Source organism: Carlito syrichta, unplaced genomic scaffold (assembly GCF_000164805.1).
Source record: "Carlito syrichta isolate Samal-C Ts95f unplaced genomic scaffold, Tarsius_syrichta-2.0.1 Scaffold311991, whole genome shotgun sequence".
NCBI lineage: Eukaryota > Metazoa > Chordata > Mammalia > Primates > Tarsiidae > Carlito > Carlito syrichta.
In genome coordinates, this window is record NW_007256087.1 from 56973 (window position 1) to 74939 (window position 17967).

The following is a 17967-nucleotide window of genomic DNA, read 5'->3' on the forward strand; positions in this document are numbered from 1 at the left end:
AAAGGAGACTGTGGTGTCGAGTTTGCTGCATGAACAGTTTGCGTAACCCTCCAAGGAAGACAAAGATATAAAACGAGCCAAGTTCAGGAACTGTGATTGTAGCCTATTCACCCCAATGCTGCCTCGTCCTAAAGGCAGAATGTTCCCTGGGAAGTCCTGCTCCCACCCAGGTTCCAGGACCTGCAGTAAATATTCCATAGCCTGACGTCCTGTGAAAACACCCCTCCCAGCACTCCTTTGTATAACAAGGCTCTGTTCATATATTTGTGGCCACTCCTCTTCACAGACTTTAAACCCTGTGATGACAGAATTACGTCCATTTATGACTCCCCAAGTGCCCAGAGTCTAGCAGAGTGCTGTTTCTTTCATGGGCGAACTGAGTGCTCACACTGTGCCAGGTACAGCGGATACATGAATTTATGCCAGAGCAACATCTTGTCAGCAGGAGCTACAGAGATATAAGAACACACCTTCAACAATAAAAAAAAGCAAACCCAATTTAAAAATGGGTAAAGGACTGAAACAGACATTTCTCCAGAGAAGACAAACGCATGGCCAATGGCCAATAAGCACATGAAAGAATGCTCATGACAAATAGTCATGGGGGAAATGTGAATCAAAACCACAATGGGATACTATTTCATACCCACTAAGATGGAAATTATTTTTAAGAATGAAAAATAACAAGAGTCGACAAGGATATGAAAAAACTGAAACACTGCTTTATAGGAAGAAAAGCAAAATGATGTCGACACTGCAGAAAATAGTTTGGCAGTTAAACTATTTCTCGGTATCTTCTTAAAAGAATTGAAAGCAGGGACACAAACCAGTAACACTCACAGCAGCATGATTCACAATAGCCAAAAGGTGGAAACAGCCCAAATGTCCATCAATTGACAAACAAGTAAATAAAATATGGTCTATCCACACAATAGAATATTATTCAGTCTTAAAAAGGAAGGAAATACTGATAGATGCTACAACAGGGATGAACCTTGACAACATGATGCTAAGTGAAAGCCAGACACAGAAGACCAAACATCGTATCGTTCCATCTACATGAGGTACTCAGAGTAGTAGAAATCACAGAGACAGAAAGTAGGGTACAGGTTACCAGAGGCAGGGAAAAAGAAGAAGTTATTATTTAATGCATGGAGTTTCTATTTGGGATGATGAGAAAGTTCTGAAAATGGAGAGTGGTCATGGTTGTAAAACACTGTCAATGTACTCAATGCTACTGAATTTACACTTAGAAACAGTTAAAATGGTAGACATGCATAAGTGTTTGCATCTGAATGAGCTTCTCAGTGGAAGGGGGTTTCTTTTTCTTTCTGTCTTTTTTTTTTTTTTTTGAGTTGGAGTCTCACTCTGTTGCCCAGACTGGAATGCAATGGCACAATCACAGCCAACCCCACAGCCCCAGTCTGCTGGGCTCAGGTAATCCTCCCACCTCAGCCTTCCAGGTAGCTGGGATGACAGGCACGCACCATCACACCCAGCTAATATTTTTATTTCTTAGAGAGACAAGGTCTCACCATGTTGCCCAGGCCAGTCTAGAATTCCTGGGCTCAGGCAATCCTCTCACCTCAGCCTCCCAAAGTGCTGGGACTACAAACATGAGCCACTGTGCCTGGGCAAAGGAGATTTTCTATTCATGATGTGCTATCAGCTAAAAAATATATATCTAAGAAGTTAAAAGTTCCTAAGAGCACACTTACCACATGGCCTGGACAGAGACAGGCTTAAATATGTGCATCCTTCCTGCTGTGCTCACACTGAACCCACTGAGAATGAAAAACAGAAAGATACCTCTGGTGAGAAATCAGACCCTTTCAATCAAATCACTTTGAGATGACAGAAGTAGGCCCACTGTGGACGCTTAAGAATAAGCACACCTCACTTGTCTGATGACGGATCACAGCCCCCACTGCACCAGAGACAAAGGCAAAACCAGAAAGCAGTATGTGCTCAAACAAGGAAGGCCTGTTCTTTTTCTTTATTCTTCCTGAGTCAGGGTCTCACTTTGTCTCCCAGGCTGGAGTACAGTGGCACAATCACAGCTCACCACAGTCTCAACCCGTTGGGTTCAACTGATCCTCCTGCCTCAGCCTCCCAAGTAGCTGGGACTACAGGTGTGTGCCACGAAGCCCAGCTAATTTTTTAATTTTTTTTTTTTTTTTTTTTTTTTTGTAGAGACAAGGTCTCACTATGTTGCCTAGGCTGGTCTCCAGCAACCCTCCACCTCAGCCTCCCAAAGTGCTGGAATTACAGGCGTGAGTCACTACACCTGGCCTATGAAGGCCTGTTTGTTTTTTTTTTAAGTTGGAGTCTCAATCTGTTGCTCAGGCTGGAGTGCAGTGACACACTGCACCCCAGCGTCGACCTGGTGGGCGCTAGAGATCCTTCCACCTCAGTCTTCCAAGTAGCCAGAACTACAGGCGTGCACTACCATGCCTGGATAATTTCTTATTTATTGTAGAGACAGGTCTTGCCAAGTTGCCAGGGCTGGTCCTGAACCCACAGGCTCAGGCAATCCACTTGCCTGGGTCTCCCAAAGTGCTGGTATCACAGACTGAGCCACTGAGCCCAGCCCAAAGGCCTGCTTTTAACCCAGCAATGTGAGCTCTACCAAAAACTGAAAGCCCAGCAAAGGGTGCGAGGCAAGGCCAGCATTCAACATCTCTTCTATGTTCCTACAACTGTCCCTGCCCACCACTGCCTCCTGCTCCACATATCCAGCCAGTCTTTTAGTAATTCCCATAGATTATATGTGGAAAATACACTCATGGAACTGCATGGAAAATAATCAAGAGATATTAATATGTCAGTAAAAATAATATTAATATAAAACATTAATATAAATTTTAAATAGGAAAAAAATAGCCTTATAATCCTATCACTTCATCAAGTCAGGTCTTTATTTTTCCTTTCCCATCTTACCCATGAGACAATGAAACTAACCTGCGTGGGGTTCCACTGCAGAGACAACCTCCTATTCGGTCTCTTTCTACCCCTCATGGCACCCATGCATTTCCTTGGGAGTGAATGCACAGAACCCAGATGGCCATTCATCCCCTGATTACCTGCCCAACTGGACAATTCCTCCTCCACAGCCCCCAAAATGGTGCTTGAAACACCACAGTAGCTGTTACTCACATGTGGCTGCCCACACTCCCAAAGCAAGTGGGCTTCTGTTGCATCACATTCACCTATAAACTTTCAGGGATAGCCCCATGGAGGGCATATAGTGAGCATTTGCCAGGCAAATCAGGGTAAGTGGATGAACATCATCTTACTGCTGTCTTGAACTTTGTACAGTGCAGGTCTCCTGTAATATGCTTCCACTGATACTTCATGACCTCAGCTCCCTCAGAGAATACCCAAAATTTCCCCTCCTTGGGAAGTTTACTCAAAGGCAGCCATAGTTCTTCTTCTGGAATAAACCTGTCACACATGTGACTCTGTGCTAGTGATTATCCATGGATGTCCAAACCAGCTTGTGTTTCAAAGTCTACAGTGAAAAAATATTTCAAAGCAATCTCCTTACCCATCTCCATCAAGATGGATTTTCGTGTCACTCCACAGTCGGAGAACCATCCCAATGGTGCAGCTTTTACTATAGGGGGAAGAGAAGATGTGTAGAGTCAGCGCCCACCCACACACATGCACGGTCTTCCTTCTCTGTCTCTTTGCCCAGGCTTTCCAGCTCATGCAGGAGATCCCACTTGGGTGGAGCTGGGAGGAGCTCTTAGGCTATCTGCATGGAGACAGTTTACCCCTGAGCTGGGATGGCCCTGTGGATGCAACTCCATATATAAATGCTCAGCTAAGGCTTCACCGCAACACATGGAGAAGCCGCCGAGGGCTGGGCTGGGCTGTGCTGGCAGGGGCCATATGTATTCTGGGGTATACGGACAAGTCCCCACAGCCAGCCCCAGCCTTATCAGGGGTGGCAGGGCAGGGGAGAGAGCTCACCCCATTGCTGGCATTCACTCTAGGACCTGTGCTTTTGTACCTTTCATGTAGCTACTGTTTTACAAACTAGCTTAATCCGGTTTTGTTTTGCCCATCCTAACAGTGAAATGATACCTAATGACTTTAGCAACTGGCGCCACTGAAAAACACAGAAGGGAAGAAAGGCTTTATCAGAGGGTCTCCTTGGATTATTACAAAAATTCTTCAGGCATTTAAGAAAGAGTTGGCTTGTGAGAAACCACGTAACAGAGTCAAGGGCCAGCTCCCATGACCTTGGGAGTCTTGAGCTTCTATCTCTGCGGCCACTTAACAGCTCTCTCAGGGAGTACTGTCACATGTCCATGTACCCCGGGACAGGGCCTCTGGGGCTCACAGACCAGCTCTTCCTCCAGGGCAGCAACCCTTTCAACTCTGTACTCCTACACTGTGAAGAAGGGAGTTTCAAGGCCTTCCAACTGATTAGAAAGCCTCTGGGCTGGGGAAACTCCCAGGCCCCACTCTGTAGTCCTTCTCACTCTTGATGGACTAACGTGTATGCTGAGCCCCGAGGAGCTCTGGAGGCTGTGGTTGTGTCAGAGCCAGGAGGAGGCAATGAAGGGGTCCCCTTGGAGCCCAAGTCTGATGTGGGAAAAGCCACATGTCCCAGGTACGTGCAGGAAGACCAGACCTGAACACTGCTGACCCTCACCAGGACTGGGCAGAAGGCAGGTCATGGCACAAAGAGCTGCAGAGAACGAACACAAGCCAGGGGAGCAAAGCCTGGCCCAGGCCAGGAGGTGGACAGTTCAGGGCAGGCAGCGGCGGCAGGGACAAAGCTGCCCATGTGAAACAAGGGGGACACCTAAACCCCTCAGCTGGCCTCGCTTAAGCACAGAGATGGCCAAAGGACTGGTGAGCACTCCACCAGCAGGAGGAGTCCAAGAAGGACCTCCGCCCCTGGCCTTAAACTAAAGCCAAAAGCATGAAGCAGAGACCACGTATGGCTGTGACAGCTCTGCAAACCGTCTGTCATCCCACACCTAGTATTTGTGCAAATTTCTAGTAGTCCTATAATAGTTAAGAGTACTATTTCTATAAGGAAGGCGGGCCTATGGGGTTCTATATATGGGAAGGAGGGAAGGGAAATGCAGGTATGGAAACTGGATCTGTTAGAGGAAGAATGACCCTAAGGATAAAGCCAGTGGAAGCAACTCCAGAAGAAAGCAGGCTCAGAGTCCTGGGGGCCTCACTGCGGGAGGAGAGAAGCTGGATGGGCCTGGAGGTCCAGGCAGAAGACAGGCCTGTCCCGAGCCCCCATGGACAACAAACACTAGTGCGTGGAGGTATATGCTCATAGCATTCAAAATTCTCCCAAATCCAAAACAAAAAATTAATCCATGACTGAACCCTCAAGTGGCTGCCTGGGTCTCCCGAAGAAGCACATGTAGACATAAAATTCCAAGCAAGCGAGTGAGTGAGCAAGCTGGCTGCAGCCATCATTCCAACACTATCTTTTCCAACACTGCACTCGGGCTCCCTAGGAAGACGCCCTCTGGGACCAGTGCTCCTCTCTTTCTTTGTTAATGAACTAAGGAAAAAAAATCTCATGGCAGGAATTTAGAAAAACAAGTATATCACACCCTCAGCAGGCCAAAGGCTTCTGGTGAGGACCAGGATTTGTTTTCAAAAAAGGGAGCACATGAGAGCCTGGTGCCCAGGCAGCGTGGGGGCTGCAGAACACCCAGTTCCAGCCCCCCAGGATGCCCGAGCGTGGTGACAGCTGCATCAGGCCTGACAGCAGGAAGGCTGGCTTAGTTCATTCCCCACCAGACTCCTGCTTGTCTCATGTGGCCTCTCAACTACCCACTGCAGCCTCCAGAGACCAGGCCTGGCCTCAGGGTTGGCTCCTCTGGGCAGGCTGTGGCTCAGCTCAGAGAGCACAGAGACTCGGGCCTGAGAGTAGAGTGCACGGTGGAGACAGGAGGACCACAAGGAGAGGGGGCCTGCGAGGAGCAAGGCCGGGTGCCCGGAGGAGACAGAGGGAGGAAAGGGCAGCAGGGAAGAGCACGTCAGAGTCAGTGGGAGCCAGTACACATGTCCGTCCACCCCAGCTGGAAAAGAATGGCCTGAAGGGAGAGTGTGTGCATGCAACGTGCACCTGTGACCCCTGGCATGAGCTCTGTGAGAGCACAGGCATGCCTGACATGCTCAGGGCTGCAGCAGGGCATGTGGCACAGGGAAGAGTCACCCAGCATGGACACAACGAGCTAGGATAAAGGAACCAGTGAGGCAGTGCATGGGAGAGAAGGGCCGCACGTTGGGAAGGAATGCATGGGCTGGCACAAGGTAGATATCCAGGCAAAACTTCGAATCTGAGTCCCAGCTCGGCTACTCACTGGGATGGCCCTGGCACAGTCACGGCAGCCCCAGGAGCTTCTAACTCCTCACACACGGAATGTGCGGCAGGGCTACCCACACACAGGGGATGTTCCTGGAGGCATTCTGCTAAGCATACTGGACTCTATGGCTAAGCAATAGAGGGGCCTGGGAGGAGCACTGGGCTTCTGCATGGCTCCCACAGTTAGGACCACGATGATGGGTATGCCCGCGAGGGGCAGATGTCAGTCCAGAATGGTAAAGTACTGCTGGAATAAACCATGCTGAGTAAAGAAGTCTGCCCTGAGAGAGTGCAGAAAGGCCGGACCGCCCCTGGAAGAACAGGCACAGCAGCAACACTGTGAAACACCAAACGCCTCACGCCATGCGGATCACAGCCAGAAAGCCCAGCTCAGGCCAGCCTAAGAGCACCTGCCTGGTGGTCTCCCGACATAATGACCAAGCCTCAGCTCTCCAGGGGGCTCTCCAGGGGGCTCTGCATGGTGCTCCTAACACACGGTGTACCACGCATTCTTCCAGACCCAGCTCCCCGATCAGCCCAAGGCCACAGGTGCCAGCCCAAACTCCAGTCCCCATGTGTTCGCAGGCAGTTTTCTCATGAGGTCATTTTTTATGTATTAGAGGGAGGGGCAATTCATAAAAGAAACGTCCTCCCCTTTTTATTCGTTTACCTCTAACAAGCAGCTGAGTCTTAGTCGCTGGCATGGGACTCATAGAAGCTCTCATGGGAACAAGAGAAGACTGCACAGTCACCATGCCACTCATGCTCCCTGACTCACTTCCTCTGCTGCTGATTCTGGCTGAAATGCTCTTCAAATGCCTCTCCCTACTCTGCCTAGACTGGGAACTTGCCGTATTGCCCCTCATCCTTTAAGATGGCTTGGGAACCATACCCTCCAGAAAGTCTCTGCCATGTGCTCTCAACAGCCTCCTCCACCCCCTCCAGGCTTCTCACAAAACCCTAGTACCTCTCCCCCACCGACCCGCTTCCTCTCATATCTGGTTGTGGCATCTTCTAAACTAAACTTATGGACCCCTTGGGCTCAAGATTGTGCATACTGCTGCTCATTGCTTCATACACAGGAGAATGTAAACATATTATATGCTTAATGAATGATTAATTAAGAGATTGTACTTTAATCTAGTTTTTTGTTTGTTTGCTGTTTTTTGAGTCAGGTCCTCACTCTGTCACTCAGGCTGGAGTGAAGTAGCATAATCACAGCTCACTGTAGCCTCAACCTCCTAGGCTCAGGCAATCCTTCTGCCTCAGCCCCCCAAGTAGCTGGGACTACAGGTGCACACCACTATGCCCAGTTATTTTTTTTATTTTTAGTAGAGATGAGGTCTCACTATGTTCTCTAGGTTGGTCTTGAACTCCTGGGCTCAAGCAATCCTCCTGCCTCACCCTCCCAAAGTACTGGGATTACAGGCGTGAGCCATCATGCCTGACCTTGCTGTATCTAGTTTTAACAAATTCAGATCTGCGATGATCTCACAAACATCAATTTATCCTAGATGTCAGGGGAGCCATACACCGTCGCATCACACATATAATAAGGTTTATGATATAATTACTTAACCTACAGTTAGTGGGAAATTCCAAGCCTCTCCTAAAGCCTCTGACCAAGGACCTGCCATGAAGTCCTTGGGAATCCGTGGACTAGCACTACTGGGTCAGGTGCTTGAGACAAAGCCTACCAATCACACATTTCTAGATGAGTTGCCTGCCCAGAAGGCATCTGCCCTGCTCTACTTGGCTGACTCCAGTGTGCTCTTTGGTGTTCAGAGAACCACTCCTTCACCTCCTTCAGGAAGCACTCCTGGCTAAGGAGCTTCTCACTGCAACACCTAGTGTTAATCCTCTAAGCACAGTGGAACTTTCTATCCTCTCAGTCGACCCTGAATTCCCTGGCAGCAGAGACTGGATCTGGCACAGTGCTCAGCATACAAGAGCTGAAATACATGCCCTGTCGTTCTCAGAACCTCAGTCTCCCCCCACGCCCCACCATTCTCAGGTCTAATCTCTCCCTTATCTCACGTGGATGTGGGACCATGGAAGCCTTTCTCCAGCAGCAGCTCTTGCCCGCCTCGCAGAAGGGACCCACTATCCCATCAGACTCACCTTTCCTTACTGGAGAAGTCCACTCCCAGCAAGATATTCTCCTCCGTGTCCTGGCGCCCGCTGCTGTACACCACCACCATGTACCGCACCCGGTCCACCCAGGCACTCTCCAAGCGCACAGCCTGAAACGGGGCAGAGATGCTCTCAATGGCTGCCTTTGGAGACAGTACCTCCCTCCTGTCCCCACACCTAAGTCAAGCATGTTAGTTTTAGCTGGGCACGGTGGCTCACGCCTATAATCCCAGCACTTTGGGAGGCTGAGGTGAGCGGACTGCCTGAGCCCGCGAGTTTGAGACCCACCTGGGCAACTTGGCAAGACCTCATCTCTACGATAAAATTAGCCAGGCGTGAAAGTGTGTGCCTGTAGTTCCAGCTACCTGAAAGGCTGAGGCGGAAGGCTCGCCTAAGCCCAGCAGGTGGAGGCTGCAATAGCTGTAAGCATGCCACCGCACTCCAGCCTGGGTAACAAAGTGAGACTCCAACTCAAACAAAAGAAAAGAATGAACATTAGTTTTCTACCCTTCCCTCTGTGAGTTACAAAAGAAGGTGAAATCCTTGAAGGCAAAAGCCAGGTCTCGTTTACATCCCTAGCACCAGGGCAGAGCCTGGCTCAAAGGAGACACGCAAAATAAGCGAACAAATGAAATCCAGAGAAAGAAACTTCTCACTTAGCACAATTTGCAAGAGACCTGGTTCCTCCCTCCCCTGGCCCCTCTGGGGTACTGAAGAGTAAACCTGGCTTCAGCTTTTGGGCACGATTTGGGAGAATCTGGGGTAATGTATAAAGTTTTTCCAGCTCTTGTTCATGAATGGTTCCCCACCAAGTTTCACAATTAAAAATTAAAACGTGCTACTCTCATCACTTCTTACCAGCTTGATTCTGTCTTCACAACGCAGAAGGTTGATCATTACTTGAAGATGTTGAGGCAGGTCACCTGTTGGATCAATGAAGAAAGTTCTAAAAGGGCTCCCACCTACTTCCTAGAAAAATCCTCTGGAAGGCTCATTTTGAAGGTCTGGAAGAAGACTCAGAAGTCTACCTACACTACAGAAGAAACATCCCAGAAACTTACAGTTTTGGTTTCTCCAACTCTACCCATGAGTATTGAATGATGAGGACGGGTGACATAGAGCTTACTTAACTATAATTATTAACAGTTGCTTTTATTTTCTGAAATATGTGCAATATAGGTTTTTTTTTAAAATACAAAATTTGGAAAATACAGACAAGTCTAGAAAAAAATGTTATTTCACTCAAACAAATACCAGTTGGCAGGTTGGGGTAGCCAGAAACTACACCCATGGCTGGAAGTAAGGTATTTATAAGAGTTAATCTGAGAAAAAAAGGATAGAGTGTCATTTTTCCTCTTCAGACTATTCTGTATTTTCCATAAGAGACAGATATCATTTCTACAACTGGGGGCAGGGGGAAATGTTTAAGTGACTCTATAGATAGTAGCTATATGTTGGGCACCTCTAGGTTACAAATAATTCACGTAGACAACAGTCTGTTATTTTCTCTTTTCTTGCCAAAAATTAATTTTTTCCTTCATTATTTCAAAGAAGCAGTGGCCAGGCACAGTGCCTCAAGCCTGTAATCCCAGCACTTTGAGAGACCAAGGCAAGAGGATTGCCTGAGCCCACGGGTTCGAGACTAGCCTGGGCAACTTGGTGAGACCTCATCTCTACAATATATCAAAAAAAAAAATTAGATGGGCATGGTAGCATGCACCTGTAGTTCTGGTTACTTGGAAGGCTGAGCAGAAAGATCACCTGAGCCCAGCAGGTCAACGCTGGGGTGGCTGGCCGTGAACATGCTACTGCACTCCAGCCTGGGCAACAGAGTGAGAGTCTGACTCAAAAAAAAAAAAAATGTAGTTGTAATCCAGAACTGACTTTTTTTTTCCTCCAAGAGAGAGCACCATCTGTATAGCATTTATTTTTCCAGCCTTATTTTTTTTATTATTTTATTTTAAAGATGTGGATTACAACTCAGGATTAGGTGCATAAGTGGTCATCATTGGGCCTCTCTTTGGTCCTCACTTTGCCTGGTTTGGGATCAGGTATCCTTATTAATGTTATATGCCCACCTTGCGGGCTGGCTTTTGAACCCCTCTAATCTGCCCCAGAGTTTAGGAGGTGTCTCTGGGTACAGTGAGGAAAGCTTCTTACCACTGAAGTGACTCCCAGCCAAGCAAGAGTATCTAAGAGAAGAAGGGCATACAGTGGGGTAAAGCTGTAACTGAGGTACCTGATTAGAAAGTAGCAAGTATGACTCTAATGCTGCTCTGTCCTTTAGCTTATACATTTTGCTTTATAATTTTTCATGGTTTTTTTTTTCTGAAGAAAAGGTTCATCTATAAAGATGTTGCTGATCTATAAGAAAGGTCAAGAAATAACTCATAGAAGTCGGTATCAGTTTCAATTTTGAGCTACATTCCAAATAATTTCTTTAAAAAAAATTCTCACCAGGTGTGGTGGCTAACCCCTGTAATCCCAGCACTTTGGGAGGCCGAGGCGAGAGGACTGCCTGCACCCACAGATTCAAGACCAGCCTGGGCAACATGGTGTGACCTCGTCTCTATAATAAATCAAAAAATTAGTTGGGCACGGTGGCACACACCTGTGGATCCAGCAGCTTGGAAGGTTGAGGCAGAAGGATCACCTGAGCCCAGCAGGTGGAGGCTGGGGTGGCTGTGAGCATGCCACTGCACTCCTGCCTGGGTGACAGAGTGAGACTCTGACAAAAAAAAAAAAAAATTCTAAAGATCACAATTAGAACCTCAGAAGGAGTAATACTGCTTACACACTCAAATGCTCCAGAAGCAAACATTGTGCTTGTTCCTTTTGCAAAAGCATCCTTCTCATTGTAAGGCAGGGTGACATATGATGTCCAAATTGCACTTCTTGCCTCAGGGAGGGTCCAGATCATTAGAAACTTGCTCAGCTAGTTAAAAGGGTAGGTCTTAGCTGGGTATAATGGCTCATGCCCATAATCCTAGCACTTTAGGAAGCTGAGGCAGGGCCAAGAGGTTGAAATCAGCCTGGGCAACATAGCAAGACACTCCCTCTACCTACAAAAAAAAAAAAAAAGAGAAGAAATTAGCCAGGTGTGGTGGCATACACCTGTAGTCCCAACACTTTAGGAGACTGGAGCAGGAGGGCTGCTTGAGCCCAGGAGTTCAAGAACAGCCTAGGCAACATAGCACGACCTCATCTTTACAAAAAATCAAAAAATTAGCCAGGCATGCTGCTGCGCGGCTGCAGTCCCAGCTACTCAGGAGGCCGAGGTGAAAGAATCACCTCAGCTCAGGAGGTCAGGGTTGCAATGAGCTGTGATCATGATCATGCCACTGCACTCCAGCCTGGACAACAGAGGAAAACTTTGAAAAAGGAAGAGAAGGAGGGAGGGAGGGAGGGCAAATCTCATGTTAAGCATTCCACAATACATTTGTCTAGAAAAGAACCAGGCCCCTCACCCCTCTGCTCTGTTCTCTCCAGTTACAGGATTCCTCAGTGTGTCATACCCTACACTGACATCACATTCTAGGAGAAATAATTTGGAGATAACCATCCACATTACGGAGGACATAGAGCCCCCTTTCCCCACTTGTCACGTCACCAATGCCACACAATCATCACGGGCTAGTTCTTCACTTGTCTGGGTCCTCTCACCAACCCCCCCGCACCGAGTCACAGAGCTGCACGGAGGGAAGCAAAAACAAATCCCTTGTCTGATAAATGCCTAAATGAAAGGGACATTTTCCACACAGATAAACTCCTTTCAGTGGAACTGTTTGCTGAGATATGGAACTGCTGACAGACAGAAATTCAATCGCCAGTCAGACATCCACACACAAAAAAATCAGAGAATATAAGCCCTAGAAAGGGTCCTAAATTAACTGGACTGGCTGAAACAAACTGAATTACTTTTACATGGATAGAATTAACCCTCGACTATACTTATCTCTGCACAGTGGTTACTAGGGGGACTCTGGTTCATTCAGGGGACCTGATGGTAATTCTAGGAAAAAAAGAACGAAAGTAAGGTCTAGTCTGTGCCTGTCCCAAGGGCATTTATGAGCATCCATGGCTGGCTGGCGGCCCCTCTGCCTTCCTGATCTCACTGTCCATTCCAGACCTCGGGGGCAGAAGACCAACCAGCCAGTGGCTTGCTTCCTACATTCCTATTCTTTGAATTAGAGAAAGGAGACATCTGATATTTCGGGAGCAAAGTTTGACCGTTTGCTTTGTGTGTACATTACAGTTAAGACATGAACAATGGCTAAATTCCTAAAAGGGCAGAATTATTAGCAAATTCAAGAATGAAGAACCAGGCTGGTTACGGTGGCTCACACCTATAATCCCAGCACTTTAAGAGGCTGAGATGAGAGGACTGCCTGAGTTCACGGGTTTGAGACTAGTCTGGGCAACTTGACGAGACCTCGTTTCTACAACAAATCAAAAAAATTAGCCGAGCATGGTGGCACATGCCTGTAGGTCCAGCTACTTGGAAGGCTGAGGCAGAAGGATCACCTGAGTCCAGCAGGTCGAGGCTGCAGTGGCTGTGAGCGTACCACTACACTCCAACTTGGGAAACAGAGGAAGACTCCAAACAAACAAAAAGAAAGCAGAGCCTATTTATAGTTTTATTATAGTAGACGTCATGGTAGTAATAACTATAGCTATCCATATATATACATATACACACACACCAGGGATCCCTCCCAAAAACGTATATGCATTTTAAGAGATGTTATCTATGCATTACTTTTAGTTTGCAGTAATCAGAAGTGTCTAGATGCTGATGATAATAACCACTTTGAGCACCCCTCATAATTGCAAAAGTCAAATGTAACTTGTATTCATCTTTTGTTATAGATATATACTGAGTACTACAATTTTAAGTTTTTCCTATATACTTTTTTTGGAGTGGGGGGCACCTACTAAAAGGTAGATATATTACATGCATAATTTTAAATGTCCATACTGTCTGAGGTACCAGTATTTGATGCCCACTGAAAAGAACAGAAAACTGAAGCCAGATGCAGTGGCTCACGCCTATAAAGCACTTTGGGAGGCTAAGACGGGAAGATTGACTCCAGGAGTTCGAGACCAGCCTGGGCAACATAGTGAGACTTTGTCTCTACAAAAACTCAAAAGATTAGCAAGCAAGGTGTGGCGGCACACACATGTAGCTGGGAAGCTGAGGCAGGAGGATCGCCCAAATTCAGGAAGTTGAGACTACAGTGAGCCACGATTGTGCCCCTGTACTCTAGCCTGAGTGACAGAGTGAGACCCCAACTCAAAAAAAGAAAGGAAAAGAACAAGAACCAAGGCTCAGAAGTCGACCTAAGACTGACTGCTCAATAAGTTGCAGAACTGAAATCAGAAGCCAAGTCTGTCTGGCTCCAAAGCAAATATTCTTTCCACAAACCACACTACCTCCTTGTGTAGGACAATTATTTTCCTATCTTAAAACAGACCTAAATCTTGACCATAAGTATTAGTACCTAAAAATACTGAGTCTTGGTGTTTGCTATAAGCTGTAAAGTATGAAATTCTAACCTGAGCACTCAGCTCTAAAATGAAGTTGGATGACTTGAGGTTAAACAGACAACATGATCACGGGTGACAAGAAAACTGTCCCAAATGGCTAATAGGTTTCACCTGTGGCTGCTCTGAAAGGCAAAGGCCCTCCCAGCTCTCAGAGATTCAAATATGTGTTGCCTGTCCAAAAAATGCCCTGAGACGCTATCCGCCTATGGCAACGATTCACTTGCACGTGAGAATTTTTTGAATTCCTCTTTTCAAACAGCCTTCAGTTTCAAGTCAAGTCACCTAAGAAAACCAGTCTTATTACTTTATAGACATTTCTTCTTTGTTTGTTTTTGGACCTAAATTAATACTTAGTTTGATCCCAAGTTTCTGTCCATTCCCAAAAACCAAACTCTCCATTGAAGAATCAAAACTTCCCACCACAGGGACTAGCTCAGAGCGTGAGCCAAGGACTCTTCAAGAAATTCCTCAAATGAGTATTTTTCAAATGCTTGCAGAAATACCTCCCCAGACTAGGCAGACAGCACCTCAGAAGGTTATTGTCAAGGGGACAACATCTGGCTACAAGACAATTTGAAACATGTGTTAAAAAGTCATACTGTCACTTAAGATCAGCAGTTAACTGATAAGCTGTGTTTAGATACTTTTTGCAGTCCCAGCAGGACGCTGCTGCCCCCCTTAACTTCTCACCCAGACACACATGGTTTAAAAGGTTTGCTAGCTCCCAGTGCTACCTGGAAAACACACATGGCCTGCTCCAGGAAAGAGCACCTGAGCCTCTACCTGCACTGGCTGTTACATACCTGTATCCCACTTTTTCTCTAGCTTTAAAACCCAGCACATTGCTCATCACCCACAATGCCGTCCCCTGTGCACAAAAGAAGTTCCAGTGTAAGGGTATCAACTCAGAGCCCTCACCTGCATGCTTATGGGGGTGCTGGAGACTCCGCTGGCCTTGTGGGCTGTTTCCCTGTTGTAAGAAGAGGGCTGCTCCTTTCACCATGAAAAAGCTCTCACTTAAGCTGGGGGGAGAAAAAAAGCAGAGCGCAGTTAGACTGAAATTCAGGGAGAAAAATGGGCAAAAAAATGCTGCAGGGGAAAAAACTTTGGAGTGGACAAATGGCATGAGAAATGCAAATGGAATGAAGCTGCTTTTACAAGAATTTCACACGGAGCCCCGAACCTTGCCTTTGCTACAAGCTTGCTGCTGGAGTTTTCATGAGAAAATAATGCTTCTGCTACAAGACCCAAAGTTTTGCATGGGCACACCTGGGGCCAAGAGCTCCTTTCTGTAGAATACTGGAAAGGGCTCTCACATAATGTAACATTTTCTGAAAACAGAGAACAACTCCCTGATTAAGAGAGATGGCCTGCTTAGTGAATTTTCACCCTCTTGCTGTTTATCTTTGCCTCTAACTCTGACTTTTAACAATCCCATTGCTTCTTGGTTGGCGTCCCTTAATGAAATACGAGGAAGATGAAATTAAACTTTAACTAGTTGTTTGTATTTTATGAAAAATGGGTGGCTACTGACCTGTGATTTAACTTAGTCAAGGTTGCGCTGTCCAATTTCTGTGGAAAACCTCAAGTTGACCCAATGAATTTCTCAGCAGAATGAATCTTTGGTCTCTGTTACTCTAACTAGCAATAACATTTATATCAACCTGTACCTTTAAAAATGGCAACTTAAAAAAAACTTTCACTTTCATGATTTGGCTACCAAAAAAATTATTCAACTTATGTAAAAGTTAAGACATAGCAAAACAATATCTCAGCTATCAATTACTACTACTAATTATTCAAAAATACCATAACTCAAAATTAGTCATAAAATACACCCAATTAATAGTTTTTTCAGAGTAATATAAAACACATACTATATAGTAAAAGTAACATTTTAATTAACTTTATGATAGCAGTCCACAGTTCAAATTATAAGGAATTATAAAAATCATTCTCTCTTTAGCAACCAATTAACATATAAATGATGGTTTTGTGAAGGGAAAAACCTCTAAGAAAAAGTAGTCCTTTTTAAAAAATAGAAAATGGCGCGGTGGCTCAAGCCTGTAATCCCAGCATTTTGGGAAGCCTATTCGAGAGGACTGCCTGAGCCCAGAGGTTCGAGACCAACCTGGGATAACTTGGCAAGACCTTGTCTCTACAATAAATTTAAAAAAAAAAATAGAACCCTAAACTTAAGCAAGTCAATTCATGAAATACAAGGAATTTTTTAATGTAATATAAAAAAGGAAGATCACTTTTGCCCCAGGCATCTAACGTTAGTAGTTAGATGTTCTAATCCTGAAATTAAAAACTCAGCTAAGTCTAAGATACAACTGTAGGTGCCAACAAAATGCTGCCCGAACTAGCATTTTAAGTCAGCAGCTCCTGAAATCAGAAAAACTGTTATCTTCTGCTATTAAGTCTACAATATAATCTATTAGTTTTTCTGGTTGACTGTTCAAATGTTAAGGAAAAAGACTTAGTTCTGCTTCTCTTGCCCAGGCTTCTGAATTACTGACAACTGGTTTTATATATTTCATAATATCTATACTTTACATCTGCATAGCATTTTATCTGTTATTGCAAATGTACTGCCAAGTTATTCATTCCACACTATGACAGTTGCATATTTGTGCTGCAAATTCCAAGCGTTGCGGAGTCCAAGATAAAAAATATCAGAAGAAATGAGAAGCGCCCTTCCTCTACTGTCTCACCCTCACCCATGGAAGTAAAAGCCCATGAGCACCCATTTGGCCGTTTTAAGATCCAGGCTGTCTTATTTTAGCAGGCTGCAGAATCACCTAACCCTTTTCTACCCCTAAAGCGCGTCATCCTCTCCTTCCTTAGAATTTTACAACCAAGTCTGTTTCAGAGTTACTCTGTTTTCAGCACAGACTACTTACTACTTGTGCAAGATACTCCAAAACCCATGACACTTAAAACAGCAATCAACTGTGGAAAGCAGCTGGGGAAATCTTTTCAAGGCAACATCAACCTTTTTTGTTCATGAGTTAAAAAAAAAAAATTCATACTGACCAGAAACCCGGAGCACTCTGAAAGCAGCCAACCATTAACAGAGACCTTTGTCTTGGAAATCATAGGCAAAAAGTCCCCTTCAGTTGCCCTTACATTTCCTTTGGAAAAGAAAAGGGAACAAGGCAAAAGTACAAAATGGTTTTACCCTGTAATCACTTACAAGGCCAGTGTTGTTCCTCCGTGTTCCTAGCCTGGTAAGAATCAGAGCCTCCCCCACACATGAAGTCGGGGATTGCAGTGACTGGGCCCGGGAACACCCTGTCTCCCCATGACAATCAGGAACAGGCATTTACTGTAAGGAGCAGGACCAGAAGCTGCAGGGAAGCCCAAGGAGCACATTATTCCCAGGCTGTGAGATCACCCTGTATCTTGCGAATACGGTAAGGGGATACAGCAAGAGGAAAACCACACAAGAGGACTCTCAGCAGGTGTGGTGGGAGGCCGCAGAGCGTGGTCAGTCATGGGATTTATGAAAACAAGATGCAGATATTCTCCATGACCTGGCTTCTGTTCTGAGCTCCATGCAGGTTCGGAGCCTCAGGCGCCCTCTGTGTGGCAGATTCAAAAGCTATTTCCTACAGCCAGGGCCTTATGTGGTCTCTCTGCCTGGCTTCTTAACGCTGAGAGGCACAGGACCACGACTCACCAGAGCCTCAAAGTGCCCCACTGAGGAAGGCTGTGAAGACACCCACATGGGTGGTGGTACACATTCTAGGTACCCAGGGCCAGGAAGCCCAAACCCCCAAAACCACCCATCCCAGCTACAGAAAAATCAGCCTTCTCACCAGAGATTTTAGTCACCAAAAAGAGTGACTAAAGTCATAGACCCAGATAAACAAAACAGAAATGTCTTCCTTCATTGCTTTAAGAAAAATCTTTGGCAGGGGGTGGGAGAG

General features: G+C 46.0%; 1 protein-coding gene across 1 annotated transcript in view; it reads right to left on the reverse strand.

Moving 5' to 3' along the window:
- SSH1 (slingshot protein phosphatase 1) overlaps positions 1 to 17256 on the reverse strand; it is a 36297-nt gene extending 19041 nt beyond the window's left edge. The window contains exons 1-6 of the mRNA XM_021718242.1: positions 17072 to 17256; positions 14951 to 15054; positions 9344 to 9408; positions 8474 to 8595; positions 3548 to 3616; positions 1719 to 1784 (exon numbers count right to left, since the gene is read on the reverse strand). Coding sequence (XP_021573917.1) covers positions 1719 to 1784; positions 3548 to 3616; positions 8474 to 8595; positions 9344 to 9408; positions 14951 to 15054; positions 17072 to 17106 — 461 coding nt within the window. The 5' untranslated portion in view covers positions 17107 to 17256. The remainder of the gene's footprint in view (positions 1 to 1718; positions 1785 to 3547; positions 3617 to 8473; positions 8596 to 9343; positions 9409 to 14950; positions 15055 to 17071) is intronic.
- Between the last annotated feature and the right edge of the window lie 711 nt (positions 17257 to 17967).